Source organism: Anopheles arabiensis, chromosome 2 (assembly GCF_016920715.1).
Source record: "Anopheles arabiensis isolate DONGOLA chromosome 2, AaraD3, whole genome shotgun sequence".
NCBI classification, from domain to species: Eukaryota; Metazoa; Arthropoda; class Insecta; order Diptera; family Culicidae; genus Anopheles; species Anopheles arabiensis.
The window spans coordinates 110,797,310-110,821,216 of NC_053517.1; the positions used below are offsets into that span (position 1 = coordinate 110,797,310).

At 50.4% G+C, this 23,907-nt stretch overlaps 2 protein-coding genes across 3 annotated transcripts; one reads left to right on the top strand and one right to left on the bottom strand.

The window, feature by feature from the left end:
• The first annotated feature begins 1,349 nt into the window (after nt 1-1,349).
• On the top strand, nt 1,350-22,065 carry LOC120894515. 2 transcript variants are annotated; one of them, XM_040297144.1, is made up of 13 exons: nt 1,352-1,614; nt 6,263-7,354; nt 12,524-12,594; nt 17,223-17,320; nt 17,400-17,752; nt 17,829-18,104; nt 18,180-18,293; nt 18,601-18,660; nt 18,731-18,814; nt 18,880-20,446; nt 20,519-20,718; nt 20,791-20,942; nt 21,011-22,065. In XM_040297144.1, the coding sequence occupies exons 2-13, from the start codon at nt 7,159-7,161 to the stop codon at nt 21,647-21,649; spliced, it is 3,810 nt and encodes a 1,269-aa protein (XP_040153078.1). In that variant the 5' UTR covers nt 1,352-1,614; nt 6,263-7,158; the 3' UTR covers nt 21,650-22,065. The 2 variants fall into 2 exon arrangements, with proteins under 2 accessions (XP_040153076.1, XP_040153078.1); XM_040297142.1 differs by having other exon boundaries at nt 1,350-1,614; nt 17,829-18,293.
• LOC120894517 lies at nt 13,832-17,112 on the bottom strand. The gene is made up of 7 exons (XM_040297146.1): nt 16,734-17,112; nt 16,431-16,672; nt 16,140-16,371; nt 15,837-16,073; nt 15,493-15,740; nt 15,058-15,419; nt 13,832-14,995 (listed from the first exon to the last, which is right to left on the bottom strand). The coding sequence occupies exons 1-7, from the start codon at nt 16,945-16,947 to the stop codon at nt 13,897-13,899; spliced, it is 2,634 nt and encodes an 877-aa protein (XP_040153080.1). The 5' UTR covers nt 16,948-17,112; the 3' UTR covers nt 13,832-13,896.
• Nucleotides 22,066-23,907: the final 1,842 nt, after the last annotated feature.

The following is a 23,907-nucleotide window of genomic DNA, read 5'->3' on the forward strand; positions in this document are numbered from 1 at the left end:
CAGCCATGCACTTTTGGGCAATATTATCCATCTGTACATCTGGCAAGAATACCACCTGCATTATGTGATCAGGCGCGACGACGACGACAACGCAGTAGCCAATGGGGTTTAAAGAATTCAGTTCGAATTAGAACAGCTACGTGAATGGAATTGCAATCATCAGGGCACGATTTGTAGCAATCCAGTTGGCGGAGAGTCCAACCACAACACTGCCCCGAACTAGTTAAACCTCCAATCCGAATCCGATGCGTTTCACCAGGGGGAGGGAGGGGGGGGTGCGCTCTAAAAAAGGAATGCGTCCACGGCTCGATCCGACACTGCAACTGCTGCATTCCGATAACGCGATACACGGCCCGCAAACCAGTACACACGCCGTATTACGCCGAGTGTGTTGTGTGTGCAACCTGCTGCTTATATGGCAACACAAGATGGAAGGCGAGCAATAAAAAATACGTTAAATAGGGGGAAGGGAGTGAAAAGTATGATCCAATCTTCACAGCAAAAGATCACCTGCCCCTGTGTGCGGTGTCCCACAGAAGGGTTTGCGGTGGAATGCGCAGTCCAGTCGTGGTTCTACTACCTGTTACTGCTGTTACTAACACAAACGAGCGAGCGCGCGCGCGCGCCAAGACATAACGACGATCCGAGAATCTTCTGCGAATGCACACCAGCAGCACGGTACGATTTATTTGTAAACATTATGGCCTACTGCGCTTGAAAAACAACCCCACCAGTAGAAGGGGTAGCAGGTTCGTCGCTTAGTGTGCGAATCGTTCGGCTGTTCGGCGGGAAGCAACGGAGGAGAGCTTTCGTTGGTGGAGCTTTCGTATATGAGTGGTTTAAATTATTAAAATCTTTCTTTAAAACTTTCTTATACATTTGTAATTATACATTTGTAAAAAAAATTCACTAAATTTGCCTTCAACAGCTGGTGACAGGGGTGGTTTTGTAGAACAACCCCCCCTCCCTCAAAGCTTTGGCACAGCTTGTGGAGAGCGGGAAAAAGCTCGCAGGCAAGAAACTGGTTTCTTGGTATGTTTTCTGTATGTAGTCGTGCGTTCGAGCCACTATGGGATATTCGTTTGGAAAAATAGACAAGCATCTTAAGAAAGCTTTCCAAGCAAGAAAATGCACGAAAGTACTGTGGAGTTTTCCTGCGATTTATTGCAACATGGAATAATTGTGTAAAATAAACAAGTGAATTTAAAGCATAAAGTACTGTAAACTTAGGAAAAGCAGCTAAAAATAATGAAATTGTTTTGAAAATTCAAAACGTATCTTTCTTTCTTTTTCAGCTTGTTCGCCCATAGTGTTCGCACACCAACGAGTCCGCCACAAAGCGGGCTTGTCTCAGTATAAACCATCATCACTTCGTGGCGAGCTTTCTCACCGTTCAGTGTGTGTACCGTCCGCCAGGCCAGTTTGCTGTAGCCCCGCGCCGTGGGAAGCAGCCGAAATCAACGACAACGACGGGTGGTCGATCCCACCACCCCTCCAGCAGTAAGTCGCGACGAAAATCAGCAGCAGTCTCCTCACCTTCTGACACTTTCAGACCTTCAGCCTCCGTGCAGAAGGCTCACCGTCTCCGTCTCCGTCCTACGGCTACGGCTACAGGTAATTTGATTATTTTTGCTGCCGCGAGATGAAACGACGCACAGTCGCGGAAGGCAACAAAAAAAGGTGTATTTTGTAGCATCACGCGGCACGATTACAATCGCGGTGCGATCTCTTGACCGAACTCTCTTGCACCACCGAACACCACAACAACATATCTTCCAGCTGTAAAGTGACTGCGAGACTGTGCAATTGAAACTGTGCTAGTGTCTGTGTGTGCGTGTGTGTGCGTGTGTGTGTGTGAAGGGGTGAAGGGATCAACCTCCTTCTCCAAAGAGTGATCGAAAGCCCGGGCGAGCGCGCGCGCGCGCTCACACACTTTGGAACTGTTGTTGGTAAAAAGGGAACCCCGGTGGGTTCGAGCGCCCGCCGCACCCTTTGGAATGCCGGCGCAAAAGGAGAGGGAAAATAGAGTTGTGACAGCACGCGTTTTCGAAATCCGATCAGTTACCGCCGAAGGTGCGTGAGCTGTATCGCTAAATCCCCCTTCCCACAAAAGGGGGCGTGTGTGTGTGTCCGTGTGTGGACAGGTGCAATTTTTCGAGCGGAGTAATTAATTCCGAAATTAATCTAGCCCGGCCGAGCTCTAATGTAGCGAACTAATATGTGTGTGAGGTAAATAATTCCACTGCTAAAAAGTGCCGTTGGCCGCATGCCATCGCTTGCCATATACGTGCGAAATTCATCGATCGTTACATCATCGATATTTTTAATGTGACGACGATGACGACGACGACGACGACGATGAATGTGATGATGCCGCTCGGGGTGCCCTGTGCCTGCCTGCTGTGTGTGGCCATTCCATTCCAATCACGAGGAAGATGGCTCGGCGTTCGAGATGATGGCAGGCGGTGGCGGCACATTGACTACACGATCTCTCTTGTGCACCTTTTTCAGCGCAAAAACATTCCATGGCTCAAACATGCAGAGTGTGGTGCAGTGCATCTGGCGCAGTGGCTTAAAGGTGAAGCTGCCAAGCTGGCAAGGCAGACTACTCCGAAGAAGAAAAGAAAAAAGAATGATAAAAGCATGAGCATAACAGCAGCGGCAAGTGATTGTGTGTGTGCTGTGTGTTGTTGAACGCAAAAAACGGCACAGAAAACGAACACCTTATCCAATCTGCTGCCCCTGCTGTGTACTACACGATTCGAAACGGATCGTCCAACCTGCAAGGCAGCATAATGGGATGAAGGAGGAGAAGCATAAGCTCATCATCATGATGGACCGTGTGGGGTGCATCGCATTTCGACTTAAACACAGACACACACACATATATAGGGGGATTACGTGGTCATATTTTGCTGTCTTAAGTGCTTCCGCGATTGGTCAGCCACGAGGTTTGGACGTTTTTTTGGAGCTTCAGCCGCAAGGAGAAATATCTCAAGTACACAGCTCAAGTTTTCGGTGACTTGGCAGACCTTTATAGCTACCATCTCATCATCTTCGACTCGACCGGTTGAGATGATGCGCGGTGGTGAAAGCAGATCCCTCCCAATACCACCCCAAATCTCCAAAAGATATGTCACTGCCGGGGCCAAACCGCGTAACTCCTGGCCAACCAGTGCTCTCCCGTTGCTTTCAGTTATTTTTGGTGCCCTGGCGCAGTCTCTTCCCTCCTATGCTGCGGCCACTTTATTTTTGGTGTACCTCGGGAAACCTGTTTCTTCTGTGCTTGAACCAAAAACAGACACACAGCGGGGTGGGCAGAAGAAATTTCGAATAAAATTCCACTCCGCGGGGAGATGGCGCAAAACTTTCACAAACGACACGAACCAACCATGGCGACCGGTTAATCCGGTGGAGCGGGTGCTTATTCTATTCAAAGGCTTTATCTCCTTTACAGCCACAAACACAAAGACACACACACCCAGCGGCCGCTATCCAGTGTCCAATTATTAATATTCTAATGAGCCACCAGCATCGCATCGGGACAGGTTTGGCGGCCCCGGGGGTCTGCCGTTGCCCCACTGCAAAAGCCTGTTTTTGTGTGCAGTTTCGTTCACAATTTCCCGTCCGGCTCGCAAACAGGGGACAAGCCTTAATACTGGACACTCCTTTACCACCCGCTTTATTCCCTCCCTCTCTCAGAACATTGTGTGGAATTTCTTAGCGAGGTGAGGGAGGTGAAACGCTTTAGAAGAGCTGGCCGTCAAGATCGCCAATGGTAAGAGAAATAAAGCTAAACCAAATAACAACAAAAAACAGCTCAAGCACGCGAGAAAAATGACAACTGCGCAGCCTTGAAGCGCCTTCTCTCGCCGATCACGGATCATGCGGCGGCAGTGGGGGTGACCGCAGCGGCGGCAGCGGTGGCTTTTGCGCGTTCTGATTGGTTTCTCTTTCGCTTGGGTTGTTTGCGCGGGTCTGGCACGATCGTGATTCTAATGCCAAAGGCCTCGTCAACCAGGGGTTAGCGATGGAATGAAGGGGCGCAAGGGGGGGGGGGGGGCTACCGAGATGGCAAGCCGGGCTATGCAAACGGAATTTATATTTACTGCTCGCTTTGATTCGTTGATCTTTGAGCGAGATGTTGTTTTGCTGATGGTTTGAAGTACCGGCACACACACACGCGTACTACAAGTCCATAAATTCTGGGTAACGTTTAGGTGGTAGTTGTAATTTAAACAAGTTTCGAAGAAATATCTCACTCGAAGATCATCTTGCCTGTGTGCCGGCACCATCAAATCACATCACAGACGATCATACACCTCGATTCGGATTCGGAGTGTTGTTTGCTATCATTTTCATGACATGATCATCACCCTTAGTGCTAGCGTAATAGCCCTACAACACTTTGCCCTTAATGAATTGCAGCCCAAACATTGAATTGAATGCTGCAATTAGGCGGCAGTGGTTTAAAACCCCATCTTCGACCTTGGGAGTGTTTACTTCTTCTGCTCTCATTGCATCCCCCTCACTTTCACTACCAACTGACCATCTGCCTCTACAAATAGAAGCGACCGGTCGAGCGCTTACCGAGCTTTTCCCTCCATTTACGGACCCAACGTGCAACGACGATCGCTTTTCATCCACTTACGCAACGCAGTAAGGCAACGACGTCTTCCGGTTGGCTCGTTAGACGCATTTCAAGCACGCAGCACGCGGCATGGGAAGTAGATTTCTCATTACGCTCTGCTAATTAGTTCCCGCTGGACGTTTGATCCAGCTTTGCTCCATTCCTCCCATCCATCGTGCACCAGTTTTGCCCTTTTCTTTTCGAAAAGGGCCCTCTCGGACGCCCATTTTTAGCGCCCCTTTATTGGCGGGCACCACACGACGCTCCACTATTGATGGGCATTTCGTAGGCTCGGTAAATTTAATTAACACCTAAAAGCTTCCAACCTCCAACATGGCGCAACAGTATGGATGGACCTCAGATGACGATGAGGTGACCCCGTGGGTGCAAGAACGCAACGACATTGCAACAGAGCGCGCCGCCGCCGGCACCTGCCACTGGAACTTGATTGCCTTCAAACTGGCTGGCTGGCCGCTCTGCGTGTGCGAGATCATCTATAGAGGGGGGGACGATGACAACGGCCTACAAAAAAATCGTTTACATTGTGGGGGATTCTAATGGGAAGCAGCGGAAGCAGGGGAGTCGTGCAAGGTGAGCAACGTGACGCGTCATGTGAGGTTCGTCGCTTACTGTGATGTTGTTTCTTTTCTTGCTCTCTCTCTCTCACTCGCTGGTGATGACGTGAGCTGCAGCCTAAAAATGGAAAAGTGCAATCATTAAGCGAATCAAGCACCGCACACACACACACATACACACACTGATACACACTGAGTTCCGGTAGTGACTAGAGCTGCCGGTGGCCATGATGCGCGCTCTACGGCTAATAGATTCGCGATCGTGCTGCTTTATCGCATCAAAACACGTGACCGGTAAAACATTCAAGCCGCGGACGGAATCTACACTCAAATCTCGCATTTCATCAGTGTGTGCAGAGGCAACACCCGGTGGCGTGTTACTAAACTGACGAAACAAAATACGAACGAACACAGCACACAGCGACTCCATCCAGTGCAGTATGTATACATTTCACGCGATCGATCGCATGGATGACGGCGACAGTTCGTTCGCTTGGAAACACTCAGCCTACTACTGCTATGTGATTCGCCAGCTGAATCACAAAACTAATTTCCTTTTGATTGTTTCTTATCTTCGTTTCGTGCGAGGTGTGTGCTCGTTACGTTTTTCGAAACTGAAATTTGATTGGAAATTTGAATTGCATCTCGTCAATCACGTTTCGGTCTGCTTGAGAGTGCGAGAGTGAAAAACTTTCGCCTGCCTCCTTTCTTCCCCTCGTTTTTTACCGGAAACTGTTTGTGCAATGCAAACATTGCGAAGCGACGAGGTGAAAAGTGAAGCGCAAAACATCATCATCATCATCATCATCATCGTGCTGTCAAAATCGAAGATGAAACCAACAAAACAATCGCGCGCACCGCACTGTGATGGAGAAAAAAGGAAAACATTGGCGCACGAATCCTGGCCAGCTGCAATACAATGAACTCGTCTATGTCATGAATTTACATTTTTCCGTCCTCCATCCGGAGCGATTTCCCCATTCTTTGTGTCTCAATTGTTGCCAGCCTTCATACTGACTGCGCATACCTTCTTTCTCTTACCGTTTTTCCATTGCAGATTCCACATGCATAAGCAAAGTGTTTAACGCGGTTTCCACGGACACGGGGAGGCCACCGTACCGGCCTGCTGTCTGCTGCCTGTTGGCAGCTCATCTTTCCATTGCAACTCCCGGCAGATGCATCGACAGCTGACAGTGCAAAAACGGGCCCAACGCGCCCAGTGAAGTGTTGCAGAAAGCAGCAAAGGCTTCTGAAGTGAAATTTCTCCGCCCCATCGATCCCCGTGCCGCACATTCTACATACCACAACACAATTTTGCGATCGCAACCAAATTACCCAACAATACAATACACGGACTCTGGCGCACGCGGCGCTTCAATAGTGATCGATTCTTTTCGACACTGGTGGCAACATCAGATCACGTGCCTCGGCCGCCTTGTTGTGTACCGCCGTACTTAGTGGGTGAAGTGAATTTCTATTGCATTTGGCTCGCATTGGCTGCGTGCTTGTGTGTCTTTCCCCCCGGTGCGGCAACACAGCCCAACCAACATCACCACGTAGCAACGCGTCCATTTGTGTTTCACCATCATCAGTCAAAAAATCCGATCGACGGGTTGCTTCGATCGATCACGTTTGTGTGTGTTGCTAGCGTTTGCATTTCGTGTGTGTTGTGTGGAAAGTAAAAGTGTGGGACCGTCGTCCACACTGGATTCGATGGGTGGTGTAAGGTGAGGTGGCCAAACGAAAAAGAAAAGTTTTTTCGGTGTACTACAGTGTATGAGTGTGCGCGTTTGACAACAGCCGCTGTCGTCAGGTGTCGTGAAAGTGAAGCCCTTTTTCGGCAGAACACGGTGTTGGGCAGAGTGAGAGGTGAAAGAGTTTAAAAACAAAACCAACAGCAGGAGCAGCTAGGCCACAGTACACGCTAAAAGGCTTAATTCACATCGCATCAAGATGGCGCACAGCGTTGGCCCAGGGCCCGGATTGCCCGGGGCGGCCAGATTAATGGTACTCCTGTGCCTGCTGCCACTGCTGCCCCGCCCTGACCCGGCGGAAGCACACGTCGCACTGACGTTTCCGCCTGCCCGCAAGTACGATCTGGACTTTCTGGACAATTCACGCACGAAACCGCCCTGCGGAATGCCAAAAGGTAAGCGAGTATGTCAGGGGGAAGCAAGGAGGTGATTTTACTGACCCTGGCCGTAAATGAGTGGTCATTTCGTGGCTCGCTTCATCCCAAGAGGATGGAGTGATTCATACACGAGAAAGCGACGAACCCCATCACAACCTATCACAACAACACATTGCTGGTTTTTTTCGGCGGGTTCAATGAACGATTCTGCTTTGCTTTTAGGGAAAGATTAGCTATCAACCCCTAAAGCGATGACAACAATTTGTGCAGCTTAATTGTACACTTGGTGGGGCGGCGGTTGGTTGGAGCTTGGAAACAAAAAGTGAAAAAGCGTTACATTCCCTTCCCGTCGGCGTAGACATTTCATTTCTCTGTGCGTACTTTCCACCGGCTGAGACCGAAAATCGATATGCAAATACCACGACCACGACGACGACGACTGCTGGTGAGAGTGGTTTAACCGCTTCGGTCACTTCTCCAGGGAGTGACACCGTGGGCTACTTTCAGCGGCGAGCAGGTTGTTCCGCAAGGGAATCGTCCAACCCCCCCCGCCGGCAATGATGATGATGATGGTTTTTGAAACGGATATCTGTAATTTAAGCCTGCGTGTCGATCTCGGGAGTCCCGCTGCCTTTAAATTCGCTCAAAGACGGAAGGCACTACACTACTGGTTGGTCGCGCAGCACAACGGGAGGGATAGTTTAAGCTTCTCAGTTCAAACGACTTACAGCCCTCTGCTTGGGTCTACCACGCACCGGCAATTTGCACCCCCGTGACCCGATTCACTGCAACCGGTCTGTGCAACCGGAGAGCAGCAGCTGACTTGTTTGGACGTGCGATTGCGGTCACAAAGTGGGTGCAGCAGCTCGGGCTGCATTCGTCGCTCATTAGGCGGCAGCAACCGACCCGAGCTGCCTTTGCGATAAGCGGCTTAAGTCGCCGCGCGCACCACATGGGAGAGAGGGCCATGGGGAGAGCTCCGTTATCTGATTAGTGCTGTACCGGGAGAACTATTTTTAACCCCATTCGTGAACTGGTCGATTTTGTGGGGTATATTGCGGAGGAGAGGGCAAAACCCCCTCTGTGTTTTGGTTTCGAATTCATGAGCGTGCCCAATTGAATGTCGTAATCACTCATTTTCCAATCTCAGCGACAGACAGACAGAGGAGCATCGATCGGCGGTGAAGCGCGAGGGCAATTATGAGACCTGCCGCTTTTCCCTTCCTTTTGCTGCTTTGTGTAAGAAATTATCTTGTGGCACAAGCAATGCACACTATGATGGGTGCGCGCGCGCGCTTGCGAGTAAATGATGTCGTTTGAAATTTTCCATTTTCTCCGCCGCTGCAACTCATTAAGCAAACTTTCTTTTTTACTGCTGCGGCCGCCCTTTTCTTCCGAACTCGATCGATGGATGCAGCTTGGAATGTTGGGAATGAATTAGTAGATGTTTTTTTGTTCGTCTCCCTCACGACTCACGCTACTCCGCTTGTGCTGCGATGGAATGGATGGCGCGGTGATTTATGAAGCGAACGATTTTCGTTACAACACTTTACGATTTCATTGCCCGGGGAAAAAAACAATCACCATTCACTCGACGCCTCGATACCGTCGGGAAGCATCAGCTCAAACGCGCTTGACAATCGTCCAATCACTTCGTCAAAATTGGGGTCAAGAATTATGAGCTTCCATCGGTGGCATCGGGAGGTTCGTGTCCTTCCCTAGCGTTGAAGTCTTTCGTGTTTTGTATCGCATCAAACTACCCCAGCTCAGCCAGCTGATCACACGGCCCAGATTGGGGTGATGAGAATGAGCCTCCATTCAATTGGCAATGGGTGAACGCCGTTGCGGTGGACGTTTGCCCGAATTTTTCGAAGGTCAGTTCGCGTCAGACCCCGTCTTTTTAAAGCGCGCGCGTATTGTTTTTATGCACAGTGCGTGCTTCCACCTTGCGATAACTTTATTCACGTTGCGAAGAAGACACACACATGACCACAGCATAATGTGGATGCTCCACAAAGCCATCGGGTTTGGCGTTCTTTTTACGATCCTGGCATTATTTCATACCCCCAAACACGTATACCCGAAGGCAAACGATCTTGCAAATGTAAATTGTTGCGAAATGTGCCGAGGACCGACCGGGCTGTCTTCATTCACCTCGGACAACGACTTCATTCAAGTGCGCGCGTGTGCACAAAAAAAACGAGCATTTATAAATGTATATCAACCTCTACAACCGTGCGCTGCCACGGCGACACGCGGCGTAGAGTTGAAGGCCACCGCCGGTACGAGTTCCGCGCGGTCCACCGAAGGTAGCGTTGGCGTTCAGGTGCACGAAGCAAGAGCCCCTTGTGGAATGCTGCTGCGATCGAATGCGAGCGATTGCCACCGTGGTGTGATTGCGCCTGGAGGGGAATTGCGAATGCGTACCAGGCGTACGTTGGTTTGATTGGTAATAGTAAAAAAAAAGTGTTTCAAACAGTGCATTGCGGCCTCACAAACCTTCAGATATTCTAAGCGTGGCTCTCTTTGAGCCAGGACAAGAACCCACAAAGCGTAACATGACCGAGACCGTTTGTTCAGCCGTCACGGCAAACTTTGGATTGCATATCTATTAGTCGCTTAATGTGCCGTCGCAGGAGAGTAGTAGGAAAGGTATTGTGTGGCAATGAAATGGAAAAAATGGATGTCATTCTAAGCTAAGCTCGCATTCTATTTGCAACGGACGAAAGATCACTACCAATCGCAGCGCTGGCATGATTGACAGTAAAAGGAAGGGCATCGTCTACATTTGAAAGTAATATTGAGCCGAATACATTAAGAGACTGTGATTAGATCTCCACGTTTGGCTCCACGTTCACATGGAAAAACTTCAAACCAGAAATGGGAAACATATGATACCTTGGCGAAGCAGTGTGTCACATCAATCACAATCTCTCCGTTACGACCCTTCTTTTTGACATCTGCCAAAAAGGCTAATTACAGAATTACGACCTAAATGGGTAGGACGTGATGTTGCCGACAATTAGCAAAATTTTGTTACCGACCAAAACGACCAAATAACATACTGCACACAGACCCCGCCGCAACTAATCAACACCGACAGCCATAAAACCAAACCGCACTTGTAGTCAATCAACATTCCCTCTCCTCATTCGTCGTTCGGCAAGCAAGTTTCCACGTTCCAGCAGGCGGAGGGAAACGATCAAACCGATCATAAATCATCGCTTGACGGATCTTCCCTCCGTTGCAGTCGAACAAAATGCGCGAAAACACGAAGGCAGCGAAGCTTAGACTACAACTTCTCTGTTTTTTCCATTCTGTCCGTTCCATTCTCCGGCTGTTGAAGATGCCTGTCCATCCCACCGCTTCTTGCGCGGTAATTCTTAACCCACAAGGGGAGACTTGTCTTGTCCGACTGACCTTCATCGGGGGCTACACGGTTGGAACCAGTCTTCGTCTTCTACCGATCAATCCGGACCGTGTACACAACACTCTCATAATTTGCGGTCGTGTTTGTTTTGATCACAACCATTACCCACAGCAGCACCAGCAGCTCCGTCATTATGATGTTGGTATACTTTTTCCGCCATCATCCGTCGATGAGGTAACCCCGTTGAGGTACAGCTTACTCCACCGGGGTCTGTTGATTGAAGTATGTGTGTGTGTGTGTGCGTGTGCCATTTCATCTGCTATTCCGCACAATAAAAGTTGGTAATGTGTGCTTCCATTGCAACGATCGCGCGCACCACTTGATCGAGCCGCTTCGCAAGGAATTAATTTACAATCAAAATGAATGGAGAAATGAGGCGGCAAATCTGCCAATATAAAACACCCAGTAAAACCACAAATCACGCGGAAAGTAAGTGGAAAGCAAGAAGGAAGAGAGTGTTTGCGCAAGAAAATTGATCTATTTATTTAGCCTCGATGGGAGGAGGAGAAATGTTTGATTTATGAGCAACGCAACGGTAGGAAATCACAACACGTGCAATCACAGCGTAAGATTAGATTAGAGCCTCTTTTCAATCGACAACACTCTTGAGAACTCTCTCTGAGTGGTGCCCGCTGGGGCTTATCAGGCCTCCGACTAGGTCAGCCTTCCGTTGTCAATAAGAATGAGTTCACCTTCGGCCAAGTGCACGTTCCAGCATTGAATTACTAGTAGGCGAGTGGTAATTGCTGTTGCATGGCAACCTACCCACCTACCCATCCAGTCGTCCAACCTACTCCAGGGCTCGCCAACGTTCGCCAGGTGGAGGTCAGCACACAACGGTGGGAGTCATTGTTATGCTGACAACCTTCACCAAAGTGTACTACTACTACTATTGCCCTCCCATCGAGCATCGTCATCGGTCATGATCATAATCGATTGGTAGCGGTCAGGCGAATGGAAACGGGGGAGGGCATACAACACGCATAATTGCTCTTTCCCGGGTGTTACTGTCAATGCTTTTGATGCGTAGTAGGCGCCCTTTTACGAGTACATAAAAGGGTGATTTTGGGTGTGTGCGGTTGAAGTGGTTGGAGTTTTAAATGAATGACTCAGCAGGAGGTGTGTGTGGCAATTACATGCTAAGGAGAGCTAAGAAGAACACCTACATTGCTCACTTAAACGATCACTAAGCGCACGCACACACACCCCTTCTGCGTTGATTATAAATTCCACCAAAGCAAACAATGCACAACCGCAACATCCACAATGGCACTTCCGTTTTTGGCCGTGTGCCACCATCTGTGGCATTCTTAGTTCACACTTTCTGGATCCAACCGCAAACGCAGACTACGCGCTGGCTGGCTGGCGTTGGTGTCTTGCGCAATCGGCGCAATGTGCACTGTGGTCTCAAGCCCTAGATGAAGCGGCGGCGTCATCGAGGTGTGCTTTGAATTTCAATTTTCCGTCCACATCGACCTCCCGCGGATGTTGCGGTGCGATGCAAATTATGCACGCCTTCTCACAGCATGAATCATGGCGGGTTGATCACTTCCGGAGTGAAAGAGAGAGAACAAAACAATAGAATCGGTGTTGAAAAATGCAATTCCAGCCACTCTCAACACCCTTCTTTGCAAGAAGCTCCAAGAAGGGAAGACGCTTTTCTATAATGCATTTTGCTCCACTGTTGCCACCCTGTTTTGCTTTGTTGCTCATCGCACGGTTACTCATCGGCTTTTTCTTTCCCCTTCTGCTTGCAGGCTCACTGAAAACGTCGTTCATCGAGGGCAGCACGTTCAACGTATCGTGGCATCTTGCCTATCCGCATCGGGTAAGTACCATCATCGAGCGAAGAAGTGGGATAAGCGCTAAATACATCGTTTTTAATCCAACTGCCGTCTGCCGAATTATAAAACCAAATCGTGAAGATGTCGTGGCCCGGATCACACACACACACACGGCTACGATCAGGGTCAGGTTCATGGGTTGCACGGGAAGAGGTCAAACGCAGTTCCCAGAAGGGGTTTTATCTCACCAGTTAACGGCATACCGCATCTTGACAAACCCTCACGCTCACGCCCTCAATGGGGAGAGTTTTTACCAGACACAATCCAATTCGATTCAACCTCAACTTAACTCCGGTACAGTCATTTTTGTTTCTTTGCGGCCCTCGACAGCAATTAGTGTCTGGGTTTAGTGGTGCAATATATTTCCGTCAGAACATTTCAGCCCGGTTACGGTAGTTCGTTACGGTTCTTCTACGCTACACGCCTGTGTACAGCGCAGAATGTCATTGACAGGGGCAGAGAATGTCCCATCCAAAGCTGGTGTTCCGAAAATTCTTCACAAGAACAGAAGCTTCAGTCGTTTCGGTCCCGCTCTGTTCTTCTTCACCCGAGCCGCCGCCAGCCGCATTGTTTCGTGTAATGGGGCTAAAATATTTACATCAATTACAGCTCCAACACCCCATACCGTTAGGTGAGGATGATTTGGACATGGTTTTTTGGAGAAACGGAAACTAAAGTGTCGTGTTTGTAAGTGTATGTGTGTGTAAGTGTGACAATCTGAAGGGAAACTTCACTTGCTTCACACTTTGCACCGAGAGATTCGTTTCGAGTGGCTATGTGGCCAATCAGTTAGCAACTTTCATTCAAACACCAATTGCGAGAGGTGGTAGAACTGACATCTCTTAAAATAGTTTCGCCTTGCCTTTGGTTGCATCTCCTCCAAGTGTGCTTGTGGCCATACGTAATTATCACACGATCGCCCGTGTAAAGCGCCGCCCGGTGTTATGCAGCGCTGGGCATATCGGTTTTGCTTTGCGCGAGCTTTTCATCTCGATTCCAATTATCGATCGATTGAAAATTGGTATTTCAACGTGGTAGTGGCAGCGGATAGCGTCTCGTAACAGTTTTCCTTTTTATCCAAAATACATACGATGATGAAGGAGATGAGGATTGGTTACGAAATGAGGCCTATTTTTACCTTCGATGGTACCTAAACGGCCGTCTTGAATGGTTATGCGCCTCCTTTTTAGCCAGCAAACGGTTACAAGTCTTTTGGAAACGTCTTTCATAAGCGATCCTATATAATTCTGAAGCGATCGTTAACTTTATTGCATGCCATCCCTACACTATACTGTACGTTGAACGAACCACAGCCCGAGCAACATAACGATCCTCGCCGTGTAGCTACCGAACACGGCCGTTGCATCGCTCGTAGGTCCGGGCGTTGTTGTTCGTACGGGTGGCTCCAAATTCCCAATAGCCGAGTTCACCTTCCCGTTGCAGCCACTGAAGAGACAGACCTCGCAACCGCTCGCCGTTCCACACTCGACCTCGCGTGCCAACGTCGAACACTTCCGCACCGTGTCCCCGTTCGACTGTACGATCGTGTAGCACTTGTTGGCGGTGTCGTACGTTGGACACTCGGCCGCAGTACCGGTCTGGGCAGCCCGGCAGCCATCCCCGTCGGTGCGTGAGTCACACTGGAAGCAGCCGAGCGGTGCCACCGGGTACTGGGCCGTGTTGCAGTTGCTTGTCCGCGAATTGCACACCAAACAGTTCTCGCCGCGCGTACATGCACTTTGTGCAGTTGCCGCGAGATCACTCATACAGCCCCGTTCCGTAACTCCATCGACGAGCCGACTGTAACACTGTGCATTGGCAGGGTTGTTGCACGGTTCCGGTGCGATTTGCAGTGCCTGGGCGCGACAAAGCGAATTTAGCGAGCTGCGGCACTGCACGCAACTGCCGGAAGTGCCAAGCGTTTGCGGATCATTGCAGCCCGAGGTGGAGCACGTCTGGCAGCGACCAGTGCAAGCGGCCAGTTCGGTCTCGGTTAGTGAGCTGCGACAATCCAATCGAAGCAGCTGACCGATAGAGTCCGATTCTAGCAGGCAGCTGTCCCCGGCACGATACTCGGGACAGTACTCGAGGCGTACGTCTTGATGGGAGATGCAGGGTGGACTAACACACCGGTAGCACTGTAAGCGATCCGCCGGGAAGTTGGCCACATTGCAGCGATTGGTCGAGCAGCGTTGACAAGTGTTGCCAGCGGTCGCAGTACACTGACTCGAAACATCGGCAGGCAAGCTGGCCAAACAGCCGCGACGTGTGGTTGTTTTGCCACCGGAAGTTACCAGTGCCGTGGCACAGCTGGCACACTTTTCAAAGGTAGTCAGTGCGGCAGGGTTCGTCGCACATCGTGCGTCCGTGGAAGAATCGCAGGATCTAAAACGAGTTTAAGTTTATAAGCGAAGAATCGATCTCTTGCTCTCAATCCACAAACTTACAGACACTCGACGTAATTGAAGTTAACCTCTGCAGCATTACAATTGTCCGTGGAACAAAACTGGCAGAGATTGCTGTTGCTGGCACAGAAGGTGCTTTCCGCTGCAGTAAGCGACGAACGACAGGTACGCTTGCGAGTTCCGCTCTGAAGAAGCTGTACACAATCATCCCACGGGTTGGGGCAGTAAGCATTTGCAGTCGTGCCGATCGTACAGCGCCGTCGATCGGACGGGAACAGGGCACTGTTACACCCAGCGCCTTCGTTCTCAATGTTACAAGTCGCACAATCATGACCATCAACCGCACAGCTGGCTAGATCGGTGTTGGAACTAATGCAACCGCGCTCAGTAACTGTTCCACCAATCTGTGAAGAAGAGGAAACCCTTACATTAGAGTCATCAGCTTGAGAAGGAGCTTTTTGGTTGCTTATTACGCACAATCTTGCTGTAGCACTGGGCGTCGGACACATCCATCGTCGGTGCTGGACATTGGACGATCGGGAGCGCTCCACTGGCGGGGGCAACACAGAACGAATCCACCACGCTGGAGCAGTAACCGCAACGGTGATCAGCGCGAGCCACTAAATTACACTCCGATTCACTGCAACGAATGCATTCCGGAGCGTTACAGGCGGCTAACTCTTGCTGTGACAATTCGGACACACATCCACGCCTTGAGGGGTTAACTGGGGGCAGAGGAAAACAACAGAACATTAGAGAAGAAAAGAAACACTGGACATTGTTGTTGCTAACTGTCCCCCAACCGCATTCAGTACGCTTACATCCATCAAACATGCTAAAGCAACCGTCGTCCGTGAGCTGACAGCTTGCGAGATGTACGCTCGTCTTGAGGCAACCATTTCCCTCACACTGATAGCAACTGGTCGTCGCCGGACTTGCGCTAAACGGTGCACCATTGCACAGCTTCTTGCCACAGTAGCTACACAGGGAGGGATTGGCTAAGCAGTAGGACGCATCTGCTGCCACCATTGCGTTCTTGCACGATTTCATCACGTTTCCTGCAATGCGATGCGCGTATAAGAGTGAGTTAGAAAAGCAAGAGAGCGATACAGCGAGCTACGCACCATTTGCTCTTCTCATCGTAACACACACATCCCCAACGTCATCACAGTAGGCGGCTGTGGTGGCGTCCGAGTTGCAGCTGTCCGCATTGTCACACTGGACGCACTGGATACGATCGGCTGGGAATTCGTTCTTATTACAACCCGTGCCGATGCACGTGGCACAATCCAGTCCAGTGCAGCGGTCCACATCCGTTTGGGTTGTTATGCAGCCACGTTCGGTCACCGTTCCGATCTGTAAAGGATGAGGTGAGCATTCTAGAGGAGTACATATAAGCCAGGATGCACACTTACCACACGACTGTAGCACTGTGCCGCGGTCAAATCAACGTTAGATGGGGCAGGACACTGTACAGCAGTCAGCGCGGTTGGATTGGCCAAACAGTTTGCTTCGACTAGGGACGAACACACGACACACTGATGCTTGGGACTGCTTATCTCATTGCAAAGATCACCGATGTTGCAGGCGACACAGTTATCTCCGGTACAGGTGGACGCTTCGGTTTGCGTAAGACAGCCTCGTTTGATTGGCAGCACTAAAATAACGGTTGGCAAAATGTTAGTATCATGATGTGGTTTAGAAAAACAGATACTCACGAGTAGCCTGATCGAACTGGGTGTAGCAAAGATCGTTCGTGTTCGGACAGGTGATTGTAATACCCGCCGTAGACACCCGAACACAGCTTTCTCCATCACATGTGTAACACTCTTTTGCATCAATCACATCACAACTCAACGCACAGATGAGAACAAACACTAGCGCCACTAGCGTAGGCGATCGTAACCTTCCAAAGGATGGAGGAACAGCCATGACTCGATCGATCACAATCTATCAGCTACACAAACCGTCATAAATTCACACAGGATGGGCTCATCGTCGTGCAACCGTTATTTATAAGCAAATGGTCAACCCTCCAATCGATTGTGTGTGGTTATCTTTCGGAAGGGCGTGAAGTTGACTTTTCGATAACTATCTACCGCGCATCCCGGTGACTTCCATAAGAAGGGGGGAAAACACAATTACTCAGTGAGTGAGGGCAAATACCACTTTTAACCATTATCTTTCCCTCCGATTTTTGTTTGCAGGGTGGCTTCCGGCTGGAGATACTCGATACAAAGGAGAAGCCAATTCTGAGCCTAACGCCCAGCAGCAAGGAACGACGCTTTGTGCGTGAAGATGCGACGTGAGTGTATGGTGCTTTTCTTCGCCTTCTCCAGTGTTTTTAATAATTGCATTCTTTTGCCTTTGATCGATCCCTCCAGTGCCCAGCAGTTCCAAGTGTCGCTGCCGAGGAACTTTACCTGCCGCGACTGTACGCTGCGGTTGGTCCGGCAGGCCGACGAATGGGGCGGTAACTATCGCTTCTGGTCCTGTGCGGATGTGGACATTGTGCCGAGGCGCGAGCATCACGAAACCTGCTCCGGACATGGCAAGTTCATTGCGCGCTGCAAGTGTGACAAGAAGTACTACGGCCCTAGGTGCGAGTTCTGGGACGAGTGCGTCACCAACCAGGACTGTGGCATTCAGGGTACGTGCGTGGATTTGGGCGGTACCTCGTTGCCGCGGCGTCAGTGCTACTGCCGGCTGGGTTGGTTTGGACCGGGATGTAATAAGAGTAAGTGTACGCACAAGCACTTCTCCAGGCTGCGAATAGGGGTTGACTAACGTTCTGTTTTGGTTTCGTCCGCTAGAATCACCCATCAAGTCGACCGACATTGACTACTCCGTGTACAAGGCGAAGACACTGTCGCCGGATCTGAACGTGTACTGGCGTGTGCTGAAAGAGCAGAAGGAGCTGGAAGTGGTGCTGAAGGTGAACGGTACATCCTGGGTGGCGTTGGGTGTAAGGCCACGCAAACTTACCGCAGAATGTAAAAACTTCCCACTGATTGCTGCCCCGGGAGCTGCTGGGTCGGAGGCCGGTGTTGCTGAACCCGAGCCAGCCAGTGAGCCAACATCTGAGCCAGGTAAAGAAGGAAACCAAAAAACACTCCAAAGCCAAAGCGAGCTAATCGAAATTGTGTTGTCTTTCTCCTCTGAAGAACCCAACTCTGAACCGGAACCGGGAGCAGAACCTGGTGCAGAGCCGGGAGCAGAACCGGGACCAGAACCAGGAGCAGAACCGGAACCTGGTGCAGAGCCAGGCGCTGAGCCGGGTAAGTTTCACACCCGTTTGTGCGTTATCGATAGATAACATCTACAATGAGCAGCCTAAAGAGGCTACGTGTTGATGGACAAGGTTAGAGCGAAACCTTGAACAAACACAGCACTCTCACGAGAGCGTCACTACTCATCGTAGTTTGTTGTTTATTGATTCATTTGTTGCTCAAGTGCAGTGCAAAGAGTGATTGTACTTCAAATGTATCAAAACAACGCGCCCCAATGATTCGAAAAGAAGAGCAAAATGAGAAAGGGTTATGATTATTAAAACATTGTACTCGTTGCTCTTTTCCTCGGTTGTAGAGCCCAAATCAGAGCCAGAACCGGCATCGGAACCTGGAGCAGAACCTAACGCGGAACCAGGTTAATTGTAGAGTGGTTGGACTTTGGTCAAGAGCTGTACTAACGGTGTAATTTTTTTTGTGTATTTCAGAGCCCAAGAGTGAACCGGAACCAGGTGCAGAACCTACCTCAGAACCTGCCAGTGAACCCGCTTCCGAGCCATCGTCCGAGCCAGGTAAAAAATAGAACATGAAGGCTTCCGAACAACGCTCTTCAATTTGATGGTTGGTATAATTTTAGAGCCCAAGAGTGAACCAGAGCCAGAACCGGGAGCGGAACCTGGTGCAGAACCTGGTGCAGAACCGGAACCCAAATCCGAACCAGAACCCACGAGCGAACCAGAACCGGAGAGTGCCACCGAACCAACACCGGAGCCGAAGGGACCGGCCAAGAAATCCAAGCGTGCTGCTGCCACGACCCCCGCCGCCGAACCTGAACCAGAACCGAAAACCGAACCTGCCTCTGAACCGGCGGCAAAACCGAAACCAAAACCCACTGCAGCGGCGGCGGCTGGACCGAAGCTGAAGCTTAATCCTTACACACCACGGCACGATTTTAACCCGATGGACTGTACGGACATTGTGATCGGTACGGCACGCGGCGATAATCATCGCGTCTGGGATTACTACACCCGTGACCGGTCCACACCGCGCATGGACTCGTTCTGGGGCGGCAAGTCGGACCTGACGGCGACCGGAGGGTTCGAGCGGGACGGTGTTACGACGATCGTTTACCGTCGACCGCTCGCTGCGTCCGAGCCAACGGATCATGAAATCGTGGACGATCTGATGCACGTGATATGGGCGCGGGGACAGGAGCCGGGTGCTTACGTGCATTCGCCACCGTCGGGCGTTGAGAAGGAGACGGCTTCGGTGCGCGAATTTTATCAGCCCGATGAGCTGAAGTACCACGGCCATCGTATGCAACGCGGCGTCACTCAGATTAACTTCCTCGAGGAGGAAGTGCAGCGCAAGGTGGCGGTAGCGGCGACGAATGCGGACGGTGTTACCGCAACACCGGACGGCGCTAGTGGACAGGGTGTGATTGTACCGGCTGGACCGGTTGGACATGAGTTGGATAATGAGTGCCATGGGTTCTACAAGTACCCGCGGACGTGCGATCCCGAGCAGGCCAACTGTGAGTACTTCCTCAGCTGGCAGACGGTGGCACGCGGCGAATCGGTTCACTTCCATCTCGAGACGAAGCACACGGCCACCTGGACGGGCGTTGGGTTCAGCGACGATCAGCGCATGTCCCAGACGGACGCCATCATCGGGTGGGTGGATAAGAGCGGTCGTCCGTTCCTGATGGACACGTGGATCAATGGATATTCGGCACCGAAGCTGGACGATCGGCAGGATTTGTACAACGCCTCGGGTGCCATCCAGAACGGCCGGACGGTGCTGGACTTTACGCGAAAGCGTGTGACGGGCGATGAGAGCGATCTGGCGTTCGCGGAAGATCGCTGCCTGTACATGATGTTCCCGATCGAGGGTGGTGCGTTTAACCCGGTCAACAAGAAGCTGGGCAAGCACGCGTCCGTGCCAGTGGTGACGGATACGCGCGTGTGCATCAAATCGTGCGCCAAGCAGTTCGAGCAGCTGCTGACCGTTGCTGCGACGCCAGCGCCCGATCGTATCGCTTACGGTGCCTCGATCAAGCTGACGAATCTGGCCGCTGGCTTCCAGGTACCGGACAGTGGTACACCGGAGCATCGAGACCTTTCCAAATCGGTTACTGAAACGTTCAACGGAGTGTTGCGCGAGGTGCCTGGCTTTTACCGGACGGATGTGCAGGAGTTTGAAAAGTATGTGTTGAGCTGAGTAGCATAGAATAGTGGGGGATAAGATCAACGTTTCATTGATCGTGTATTCCACAGGGACGCCGATGGTAGTGTTGTAGTGAAGATGAACATTCTGGTCGATAAGGAGATGAAGAATGGCACCAAGAACCTGTTGGCGGACGATCCGGCGAAATTGGAGCTGACACTGCACAACCTGATGGTGAACAACCTTTCCTCGGGTAAGGTGGGTGCCTTCTCCGTAGATCCCACGTATCTGGAGTTTACCCAACTGGAAGGTGAGTGAACTCGGCGTTGATGAAGATCTTAAACAAAGTGTTCTCATTGGTTGATGTTGGACCGCTTTCCAGGACAAGCATCGTCGCCCAAGGAAGAGTATGAGCTATTGCCAGCCGGTGTACGTCTCTATCTGATTCTGGGATGCATTGCCGGTTTGGTGTTCATTGCCATCGTTCAGGCTACTTGCACCATCATCAAAACACGACGCACCAATCGATTGAAGGTATGGCGAGCTAATTTACTTGATTTTTGGAGGACAATTCAACATTTCCCTATCCTCTTCCTTTCCAGGATCAGCTAATCCCCAACTCGGCGTGGAAGGATTACTCCTCCAACACCAACTACGCGTTCGATAACTTTGAACCAGAGTCGAAGCACCACAAGGGGCGCTCATCCGACCGTGGCTACAGCAATGGCAACAGTCAGCAAACCACGCTGCAGATGTCCCACTCCCCCAACAAGTCGCAGTACTACGAGATCGATCGTACGGATGGTGGCGGTATGCCGACGCATCGGAATGGCAGCTCGGGCTATCCTTACCCACCCGGACAACCACGCCACGGATACGATCGTACCGGAGACCGTTCTTCGTACGCTGACCGCGCATACTCACTACCCCGTCCAATGCACCAGCAGCAGCAGCAGCAGCAAATGCAGCAGCGACATCATCAAGAGATGCAATCACGTCCCACCGGCGACTACTACACGCAGGATCGTCGTGGCAAGTCACGCAACAACGGTAGCCACTATGCTGGCAATGGTCATCAGCCGCAGCATCAGTCGTCGCAGCAGCATCATCATCAGCAGCAACAGCAACAGCAACAGCGACCCATGCCCGATTCCTCCGACCTTTACTTTACGCCAACGCAGCGAAAGTACTCCGGTGAGGTCGTGCGGGTATTCGTCGACTACAACAAGGACAAGAAGTAAACCGTGCAACCGTTGCTAGTCCTTCGGAACGTTCGGATGTCTTTTCAGACTTCCTCTGGCCTTAGTGTTTAGGGAAAACCGGGAGACGACAGGGGTTCAGTTTGTAACGCATAAGCTGACTGTGGGCACGTGACTGGTGGTCACAATGCCGTTACCACTCAACCATTCCAAAACGTGCAAAGGATATAAAAAAACAACAACTAAATACTCCTCAGACATGTCTCCTCAGAATGGGGAATGAGCAGCGCAATGAAACGGCGCACATTCAACCCACTGTATATAATATGTTTTTACCCATTTCTTTTTTGTTTCATTTCCATTTTTAAACCCCCTCACACTACTCCTCCAGCATTGTTTGCGTTGTTTTTAATAAAGAAAAATTATGAGTTTTATTTTGCGATTGTGTGTAAAGGACAGAAGACGACGCTGCCATGCTGCATATTCCCAAAGGATGTTGCAGAGTCCAGTTTGATGCCAGTGTCTTTTATTTTTTTGGGTTCATTTTTAGCTTGAGGTCTGTTTTATTTAGCCCAGTCTTTACACATGCAGCAGTAGTAGAGATACATTAGCCATGTGTGAATAGGCAAAGCTAGTGTCTAAGAGTGCGACAAACAGCGGTAGAGAGCAAGAGAAACAGAGAGAGAGGATAGATATTTCCCACCAGAGATGAAACCGGTGGATCTAGTAGAGGGACGTTGTGTGTAGGATATGAGTTTGTAGCGAATACCTTCGCTCTTAGCTAATCGAACAAAGTAGAGGTAGAAAACGACATGTGTCGACAGCAGCAAGAGGACGGAACAATAACCAGCGCGAATCATAAAAACACATACACACACAAAAACCGATATTTTCCCATGCTCAAGAGCATGGCGAACATAAAGCCTGCATCTACATTTTAATCGCTTTACAGGTTACAATAGTATGGTTAAAATCAACAGAGTAATAATAAAAAGAAACAAGAAAACCTCTTACGAAGAAAAAAATGCACACGGTCGAGACTGTTGTGTCTGTGTTTGTTCACTTAATTAACCGTTTTGGCTGCGCTCTGGCCCGAATATTGCAGTTTCCTTTTTAAACAATCGTTTCCTTCATCAACGGGTGGTGGGGTATGGCTCACCCTGACTCGGTCTCTGAATATGTTCGGTTTTGTTACTGCACCGCATAAATGGAATCGATCGTACAGAGGAAGAGAGAAGAAGAAAAATGCGTAACATTATCACGTATGATCACTATGATCACACAGCGATGACGAATAGAGGGAGCGGAACATTGTGGTAGGTTTCAACGGTGTTCGGCGCGTTCAATTTGTGTCGCGCGCGCCCGCGCAAGGCGACATAATCCCCATTTTTACGCAGCGCCGCATTGCGCAATCACGTGGAATGTGCTCCACAGCCACGGCGGCCCTCTGTATCCATCTCTCTCCCCGGGGTTACTTTCTTTTCATCCGAAATAAGGAACTGGAACAATCAAGCTCAACGGGGCAGCAGCTCTGCCATAATAACGCTCTTGCTCTATTCATCGATTTAAATTGTGTGTGTGTTTTACGATTCTTTTTTTTTCGTTTTTCTTGATTGCCCGACATTCCATTTGCTGCCCTGTTCCAAACGTCCCCCTATCGGACACCTGAGAGAGACACACCGGTACCCCAACCCCAAAACTGGAGCAAACTTCAGCTCCTTTCCGTCGCACTTGATTGATGCGCGACGGAGCCAGCACGCGAACGTTTTCGTTTTCCCTACGATTACCACCATCGTAGTAACCTGCGAAACCGCACCAAGACCATACCAACCCAACCAACCAACTAACCAACCACTTCGCTATGGCTACTTTGTGTGGCGTGTGCCCGTAGGGGATGATCACGGCTTTTGTCGCGGCATTCGTTTGCCCGTTGCCCTTTACGTAGGACGCGCGGAGGACACATTCACAAGAAAGGTGTCTGCTGTTCAGGTGAAGAATAAATAAAGAAAAAAACGTATCAACAAATCGTAGATACAAGGAAAGAGAGGGAGACACCGAAGGAAACATAATCAACCGGCGACCTTCTCCGTACGGTTTCGGTTCTGTGGCAACTGTCGATGGCACTTGAGGCACATTCGTATATGCACTCAGCCGGTCGGCCGGTCGGTGGGTTTTTGTACTTAAGTACCAAATAAAACTACGCATTTGTGAGTTCTTGGCAAAGGTTGGTGGTGGGTCCAATCGGTCGGACGCATTAGTAGTACTGGTGGACCGGCCACCGGCGATGGAGACTACGTTTG

Excerpts from the sequence above, each read along its gene's own strand:
- LOC120894517 (XM_040297146.1), bottom strand. The coding sequence starts at position 16,947 with ATGGCTGTTCCTCCATCCTTTGGAAGGTTACGATCGCCTACGCTAGTG. Across the intron at positions 16,074-16,139 it reads TACGATGAGAAGAGCAAATG|GAAACGTGATGAAATCGTGC; the intron begins GTGCGTAGCTCG and ends ATCGCATTGCAG. Across the intron at positions 14,996-15,057 it reads TTCAATTACGTCGAGTGTCT|ATCCTGCGATTCTTCCACGG; the intron begins GTAAGTTTGTGG and ends AACTCGTTTTAG.
- LOC120894515 (XM_040297142.1), top strand. The coding sequence starts at position 7,159 with ATGGCGCACAGCGTTGGCCCAGGGCCCGGATTGCCCGGGGCGGCCAGA. Across the intron at positions 17,321-17,399 it reads TTTGTGCGTGAAGATGCGAC|TGCCCAGCAGTTCCAAGTGT; the intron begins GTGAGTGTATGG and ends CGATCCCTCCAG. Across the intron at positions 18,294-18,600 it reads AGAGCCAGGCGCTGAGCCGG|AGCCCAAATCAGAGCCAGAA; the intron begins GTAAGTTTCACA and ends CCTCGGTTGTAG.